This window comes from Paroedura picta, chromosome 16 (assembly GCF_049243985.1).
Source record: "Paroedura picta isolate Pp20150507F chromosome 16, Ppicta_v3.0, whole genome shotgun sequence".
Taxonomy (NCBI): Eukaryota; Metazoa; Chordata; class Lepidosauria; order Squamata; family Gekkonidae; genus Paroedura; species Paroedura picta.
The window spans coordinates 20,765,872-20,774,326 of NC_135384.1; the positions used below are offsets into that span (position 1 = coordinate 20,765,872).

At 47.7% G+C, this 8,455-nt stretch overlaps 1 protein-coding gene across 1 annotated transcript in view; it reads left to right on the plus strand.

Moving 5' to 3' along the window:
- Positions 1-5,119, plus strand: part of PPP1R9B (protein phosphatase 1 regulatory subunit 9B) — a 91,590-nt gene extending 86,471 nt beyond the window's left edge. The window contains exon 10 of the mRNA XM_077314119.1: positions 649-5,119. Within this exon, the coding sequence (XP_077170234.1) occupies positions 649-702 (54 nt within the window). The 3' untranslated portion in view covers positions 703-5,119. The remainder of the gene's footprint in view (positions 1-648) is intronic.
- Positions 5,120-8,455: the final 3,336 nt, after the last annotated feature.

The following is an 8,455-nucleotide window of genomic DNA, read 5'->3' on the forward strand; positions in this document are numbered from 1 at the left end:
TCAAGGCCACAGACAGGCCAACGATTTCCACCAGCATCTGTGCGCTGTTAGGTCTCGTGCAGTTGTTTGATTGCTGTAATGCAACTGGACGTTCCTGTGAGGACAAGAGAGTCCAAAAGGGGAATGGTGGTTGTAATACAATATCAAATGATATTTGAATGAAATCTCAGACACACATATGCACATTCCGATTTTGTGAGTTCTTTTCCAGCCGCTGAATGTGTTGACCAATCAAGTGAGTTTTCAGTTGTTCCCCCCCAGGAGGATTCAAGCATGTGGAAATGTGGATCCTGCAGAGGGATCAGTCATGCCAAGCAAATGGCTGGATAAAAGTTGGTTTTGATTTCACTTGTGCCAGGGGTTCTGGGAGTAATGTAGAATTGTTTCTAGAAACAGCACAGACTACGTTCCACAGCCATGCCAAGATATCCCACGCTCCCCTCGATCCTCTTGTTCCACCATTTCCCCCCTTTCTACATGTACCTTAATAGCATCTTGGACTTGCCATTTAGGTTCAGTATCTGCCCAACTTTTTCTGTCAGCCATGGGCCTTCTTCCTGGGTCCTCTGCCCCCCCCCCAACCTTCCCTTCTAAAACTCTCTTCCTGGAAATATCCTTTTTACCCCCTTTCTGTTGTGTGTTTTTCAGATCTCTGAACTGGAGGCGAAGCTGCAGACTTTGAAAAATTCCAACCCGACTTAAAAACAAAACAAAAAAGAGCAGAGGGAAAAAAACATAAACAAACCAGAGCAATTAATTCTTCTTCTTCTTCTTCCTACTTCTACTACTACTGTTATTTGCAAGGGACACCTGTAGACATTTGGCCCAGACATGTCCATTCTTTATTTTTCCCTGTCCTTTGCCTGATGCCCCATCCAACCCACCCCCACCCCAGGGAAGCCAGAACCCACACACCCTGGACCCCCCCCCCCCCAGTGAGGCTAGCCAGTCTCCTTACATTCTTGGGGAGGGTGTAAGAGATCAAGGCCATGAAAGAGCAGGTGGGTAGCCTGCAACTGGGGGGGGGCATTCAAAATGGTTTAGCCCAGTCACCTCTCAAAAGGTGGTGAATTGTTGTCTAGTTTTTATGTCCAGTGTGCGTCTCGTGTCGACTGGATGGAAGAGCTGTGGAGAGCGGGGAGGTGGTGGATCCTGTCTGTCCAGCCATTCTATGTCTCCCATCCCATTTGCCTGATGGAACACCACCGCCATGAGATCAGGACTGAGACCCACCCCCAGTCCCCAACTCCCACCCCTTGTCTTCCCGGCCCTCCAGTAGCACAGGTGGCAGCACTGCAGGACTTCACTGGTGAGAAGGGAGAGCAGCTCTTTCCATTTTGTTTCCTGGATCTGAAATCTTTTGGGTGAAGGGCTTGTGGGGAGGAGGGATGGGGGGGCCAAACTTTGAGGCTTTGGAGTTGGATGATCTTACCTTTAATTTTTCCATCCTTTTGGACAATATGAAACTATGTTTCGTGCAGTGGTGGGGAATATGACACTGTATTTTTTTTTGTATATGGGGTGGTCAGGAGGAGATTTTGCCAGCTTCAGGACTGTGAAAAGGTTTGGACCTCCCCTGCCAGCAGCTGGATGACTTTGGCACCAGGAAGAGAATCTTTTTTTGGGCTTGATTTGTTTCCTATGTGCTATGTCATCATGTCATCTGGGATGATTTTTCTGGATGTTAAACTCCTGGAGATTTATGTACAGGATGCTCTGGGAGAGTTGAGCGTGCAGACCGAAGAACAACCGCGTGTCAGCTGCAGCCACCAACCAGGACCACAGAATGTCGCAGAGAAGAGCCTCCCTTTTCCTTGAGGGGAGGGAAGGACTGTCTCTGGCTACCCCAGTGAGCTGGCTCTTCCCTTATTTCTGCACTGGCTATTCGGCAGTCGAGACCCATGAAGCTTCTGCACAGGCTCCTCAGGCCATGAGTCGGCGGTGCTGCAGTTAGCCACAGGTTCTGCTGGGCAGCAGTAAAAAGAAAAAGCAAGTTCTTCAAAGTGTGTGATAAATGCTGGGTGGATCTACTGTCAAACAGCCTTCGTTCCAAAACGAAGCAGAGGCCACGATCGTCCCTGTCCCACGTCTCACGTCTCACACACCCACGTTCCAGGGACCAGTTCATTTCGTTTTGGACCCAGTGGCTGCGAATGGCCTGCCAGCCTGTCGTTAAAGCCATGCAGGAACACCACCGCCATGAGATCAGAACTGAGATCTGTTCCGTTCCCCACTCATTGGGGACTCAGAGACTTTCCTTTTTCAGAAGACCAGCAAAGAGAACCGGTGTTAGTCGCAGGGCCCAAAGCACTGTCGGAAAATGAGAACAGCCATGCCGGATCAGACCAGTGGACCATCCAGTCCATCATCCTGCCTCCAACCAGTTCTTCCAGAGGGCACAGCAACCAAGGCCTTCCTCTCTTAGCGACTACCTGGGTCATCATCAAATGGGCTTTCTCAATGGCAGCCCAGCCCTCCAGAGGCTGCCAACCAGCCAGAAACACGGCTGCTGGTCTAACACACCGGCATTCTTTGAGTCGTCCCCTTCTGCAGTCTCCATCCTCACCCGTTTAATCAGACAGCGAACATCCATGAGTACAAGTCCCCCGTCATTAGGCACAACTGGTAATCCTCGGCAAAATCATCCTGGGCCAAGGCACAACCTTGTACACACGCAACACAGAGACGTATGGAGAAGACTGCAGGGGTAGTCAAACTGCGGCCCTCCAGATGTCCATGGACTACATTTCCCACGAGCCCCTGCCAGCGAATGCTGGCAGGGGCTTGTGGGAATTGTAGTCCATGGACATCTGGAGGGCCGCAGTTTGACTACCCCTGGAGAAGAGAATGCAGAATGGCACAAAATGGCAGCTGTGACTTTGGGAAGCTGGCCTTCGTGGCATGAGGAGTCCCCACAACAGTACTGGGGTGACTAGGAATGTGCAGTGCTGCTGTGGCACTTCCACACAACTCTGGCCCAGAGGCCACCTCTGTGTGCAGGGATGATGCTTGAACCAGTCCTCAGAGAACCTGTAAACAAGCTTACCCACTCCTTGAAACACAGCAAGGTCACCCCCACCCCACCCCCAAGAAAGGCACGGGCATTCTTTTCTCTCTGGTTTCTGTGGCTGGTTTCTGTTGTTGCTGCCTTCCTGGGAAATATTCTTCCTCTCAGGACCTGTTCAGTGATCGACCGCTTGAAGTGGGCAGGGGACGCCATGATGGGGACTCTCATGAGATCATCTTTCTCCAGACTGAGCCGGTGGGGGTCAGGAAGCGCCAGTGTTCCCCAGCCTCTTTCAGCTGCTCTCTCGGATATTGAAACAAAAAACTGTATGTTGTAAAAATGGATGCAAATCCATCATCACTCCCCCCCCCCCCCCGACTGAGGAACCCATTTGCTCCTTCATTCGCGTCCCCTTCAGCAGTGTTTTTTCCCCTTGGCACAGTTGTTTGATGTCTTTTCCAAGCTTCTCCCTTGCAGAGTGGAGTCCAAAATGTATTTTGTAAAGTGACCGCTAGAAAAGTCACTTTCTCTCTCCAAAAAGAGCCAAAATGATGCTTTTTCAAAAGCCTGTAAATTATTTTTCCCCCTACCAGTATTGCATTGGGAAAGGATTGTTCTTACAAGTTTTGTCTCTAAACTGGAAAAAAAAAACGTGGAAAATGTTCTCTTTCTCTCCCACAAGCTTTCCATGTTGAGGGTGTATCTCTGACTCTAACTTGAGAGGCATATGCCCCTCTTTTTACTGTTTACTTCTTGTGGGGGAGACTTTTAGGAGGTGCAGAGAAGAGACCTCCCTTTGAAATCCTACCTTCTTCTGCTGTGATTCCGACAGTAACTGGATGTGAGTTTTGGGGCCTAGGTAATGGAGGTCATTGTCTGGACCCACCTTGGAGGGTGGGCCACCACCTTCCCCTTGACCTTCGCGCATGGCCCAGAAAGTTCCAGATCCCATGCTGAGAAGATGGAGAGAAACCTGCCATGTTTCCTTAATATGTATCATAACTGCCAGGTATGCTTGCTGGGTTCTCCCCTCTGTGGCATTTTCATTTGGATTTGAACTTGGATTGCAGATGTACAGATGTTCTGACGGGGGGGTCCTTATCTGGTTTGGCTGTTTTCTAACGGTGAAAACATGTTCTCTCTGTTCCATCACACTCAAACACGCCACCACAAGACACAAGGACCCTGCTTGGGGCTGTTTTGTGCAGACCCAATCCCCTTTGCATCCTTTTCCTTGCCGGTTCTGCTTGCTGCTTCATCCAAGAGTGGTGGGATCCTTTCCCTGGGCATGCTTGTATGAGTGGGTGGAGAATTCTTAAGTGTCGTGATCACTATGCAGGGATCCTGGCTGCGGCAGTTTCTTCTGGATTAAAGAATCCTAAATTGAAATGTGAGATGTGTGCAAGACGATTATTCTGTGCTTGGGAAAACTGGTCGGGGGTTGCCAGGAAGGGCTGCTTTGGCCTCCCCCTCTTGACAGTGCAGTGGTCAAATGGCGTGTCACTCAGATCTGCTTAGAGGGCTCTGCATAGTTCCAAAAGTGAATCTGTGGGCAGAGGTTGCAAACTGCCTCGCCCATGATTTGGACATGGCAAAGTTGCACTGTTGCAGGCCTTTATCTCACTTCCTTCCCCAGGGACAATCGAATGCCTTGATCTGCAGAACATGTGGAGCTTCCAGGTCATTCACGGTTACAGAGGCAGGTAATACTGCAGCCGAGAGCCCGTGAACTCGTGGGAATCCCCTTTCCCCTTTGAGAGACATAGAGAATAGACTTGTAACAGAAATAAGGTGCTCCTCTCCCATCCCTATAACCCAGGGTTAAGTGGATAAAAGATTTTCATCCAAGAAGTGGGTCTAAGAAGTGTACAGTATCTTGTAAACTAAATGGATTCCAGTGAGAAGGGGGGAAATCCATGAGGGCATGTCGAGATGTAATGTTTTGAAAACAAATAAATCATCTTAAGTTTTAATTTAATCTCCTTTACACAGGTATAAATTTGTATGTATATAGTATATATATATATGTATGTATGTATGTATTGTTTCTGGTTTTGTATTCCAATTGTCCTTTCATCCGTTCATATCAGATAAACAGCAGGTCTTTGTTTCCACCCTGTTCGGTTTTTCGAACGTTGCTCTGTTCTTGGGGGGGGGGGGGGCCTTGCGCAGTCATGTCCTGCCAGCATTGCTCATCAAGGTGACTTTTGCAGCAGGGCAGGGAGAGGATTTCTCATTGGGGTGGGATGGGACAAGAAAGCGGGAGTCTAAAAATCATCTCAAACTGGACAGCACTATGTCATCTAAAAACAAATTGAAACATCACTGAGCGACCTGCAATGAAAACCTGACAAAGGAGCATTTCCGTGATGTTCTGCAGCAAACGTGCAATTTTGTGTTTGGTTGATATTGTGCCACATGATGCCCCTGATCCGAACAAGCAGTTGGTTAAAGTCCTTCTCCCAACCCTCTGGTCCCTTTGTGTTCAGTGGCGTTTGTGTTGGCTTTGTTTTTCCACGTGGCAAAGGTCCCCCAGAAGGGGATTTAGGCTGATTAAAGAAGAGTAAATGAAAACAAAGACCAACTCAACGGTGGCGGCTTCAATGCAGGGTGGATCTGCTCATGGCCATGGGGGTGAAGAGTCACCTCAAGGTTTGTATTGCCCTTCTGTCTTTGGGGTCCTTCCCATCTCAGTGGAGGAGTCAGGAATGCACGGGAGATGGGACCTTAAAGGGGACAAGAAGCTGCTTGAACCAAATAGTCATTTGGAAAGAGTTGTACATGTTCTCTCTCTGTTCTCCTGACCTTCCAGTTCTATCTATCTATCTATCTATCTATCTATCTATCTATCTATCTATCTATCTATCTATCTATCTATCTATCTATCTATCTATCTATCTATCTATCTATCATCACAGTGGAGACACAAAACTATTTACAACATAGTTCTCTCCTCCCTCAGCAACTCTATGAAGTAGTTTACGCTGAGAGAAAGTGAATGATCAAAGGTCTCCCAGTGAGTCACAGTGGCAGCATGAGGATTTGAACCTGGATCTCCCCAATCCTAGTCAATATTAGCCTTTTGATAAGGATGCCAGCATCACGGAACCTGGATCCTGCTATGAAAACATAACGCCACCTTATACTTTGTGGGAAGCCCTGCAAAATTTGGGGGTGCCTAGTGCATCTGATCAAACTGTTGCAGTCGCTGTACGCAAACCAAGAAGCCATGGACAATGGCCAGAACATTGCACAGCCATGGGGGGGGGGGCTATGTGGGATTAGGGATTGTGTCGACAGCTGTGCCATGGGATCACCAAGAGATGGACATGACTGAATGGATAACAACACCCTTATACTGAATCAGATCATTGGTCCATCCAGTTCAGTATTGTCAGCTCACGCTGGCAACAGCTCTCAAAGATCTTAGTTAGAGAACTGCATCACCTACATACTGGTCCTTTTAACTGGAGATGACAGGAAACAAATCAGATTTTTTTGCATGCTAAGCGGATCATAGAATCATAGAGTTGGAAGGGATCTCCAGGGGTTATCTAGTCCAACCCCCTGCACAATGCAAGAACTCACAATTACCTGCCCACCCACAGTGACCCCAATTTCATGCCCAAGTGATCCACCAAAAATCTCCGGAATCCAGCCCAGAGTGGAGGAAATTCACGTGCCATCCACTAAGCCAGAGCCCCTCCATGCTAAAAATTAAAAACCCTTTTTTTTCCAGAGAGGGATATTTACATGTTTACAGTAATTCTGTTATTGTATTTATCATGTACGGTAAGTTTTCTGGACATACAAATTGCAGAAACCCAAATGAGTTATCCCGATAGGTCGAGTGAGTGGGTGGAGGGCAGAGAAAGCATTCTGTTGGTAGCAGAGGGCAAGAGCCCGCAGAAAGGTCTTTCAGCTATGTGCAGAATGGTAGCAGGGGATATATTTTCACTGTCAGAGAAGTTCGGAAGTGGAATCAGTTGCTTAAAGAGATGCTCCCCCCTCACTGGCAGTCTTCAGGCAGCAGTTGGATAGATACTTTTCATGGATGCTTTATGCTCATCCTACACTGAGCAGGGAGTTGGACTAGATGGCCTGGATGGCTCCTTCCAGCTCTATGATAATAAGGCCTGTGGAATGAGGGAGAGAGAACTCCGAGGAACTGGTCGTTCTACTGGTTGTTCATGGAACAGAGTTGTTCTCTCTTGCCCCAGAGGGACAGACCAGAACCAATGGAATGAAATTAATTCAAAAGAAATTCCATCTAAACATCCGGAAGACGTTCCTGACAGTTAGAGCGGTTTCTCAGTGGAACAGGCTTCCTCGGGAGTTGGTGGATTCTCCATCTTTGGAAATTTTAAAACAGAGGCTGGATAGCCATCTGACGGAGAGGCTGATTCTGTGACGGCTCAAGGGGTGGCAGGTTACAGTGGATGAGCGATTGGGATGTGAGTGTCCTGTATAGTGCAGGGGGTTGGACTAGATGACCCCAAAGGTCCCTTCCAACTCTATGATTCTATGATTTAGGGGCACAACTAACACAACACATGAGAGTTCATACATCATCCTGTAATACTTAAGACTGGGCTTTTATGCATGTATTACTTCATTGCTTGCTTGCCTGTATTGCATTGAGGGTTCCCCCCCCCCTTTTTTCATGTTTTGCTCCCTCTACTGGTTATTTTTTACTGTAAAAGTACTGGGAAATAAGCCAGAGATACAGACATAAAATTGCACGTTGGCCACTAGAGGGCGCAAAACGTACACAAAAGGGAAAAAATGACACATTAGCAGGCTTTCTCAACCAGGGTTTGTGAGTTTTAATAGGCTGGTGACCCCTGGCCCTCGTGAGGTATGCCTGGCCTTAACCAAGGCTTTTTCAGCCCAATGGAATGAGTTCCTGGACAAGCCGAGGGCCCTGCAAAACAGAGCTCTTCCGCAAGGTATTTGGTTGAGGTCTCCACTCCGGCATGCCAATAACCTATTCCATCATCCCTGGTACAGGGATGGGGTGTGGTGGGGGGTTGGAGGGAGGGGTTTGTATGTCTAATCTTATTGTATTTTAATTGTTGTTACGAGCCACCGCAAGCTAGCTGGCTAGGAGTGGCGACACAGAAGTTTAATTACTAATTAAAATTAATAATTTAATAATTAATAATTAAATGAAGGGACTCCCGGTCGGGAAAGATGGTGAACTAGCTGGAGAAGCTTCCAAGCCCCTCAGTCTTCTGTCACTGTTTTTCGATGTTAATTAATCTCCCGGGAATTTTAAAAGAAGGTTAAAGTGCTGCTGAAAGCTTTTCGGAGATGGCACAAAGATCCCTGTTTTCAGGAAATGGGAAAGGCCGAAGAACCGTTTCTACAATCGAGCCAAGCAATGCTGGAAGGGAGGTGAGCTAATCTTTTTCAAGATTCAGAGTTCCCCGACCTGACCTATTAACC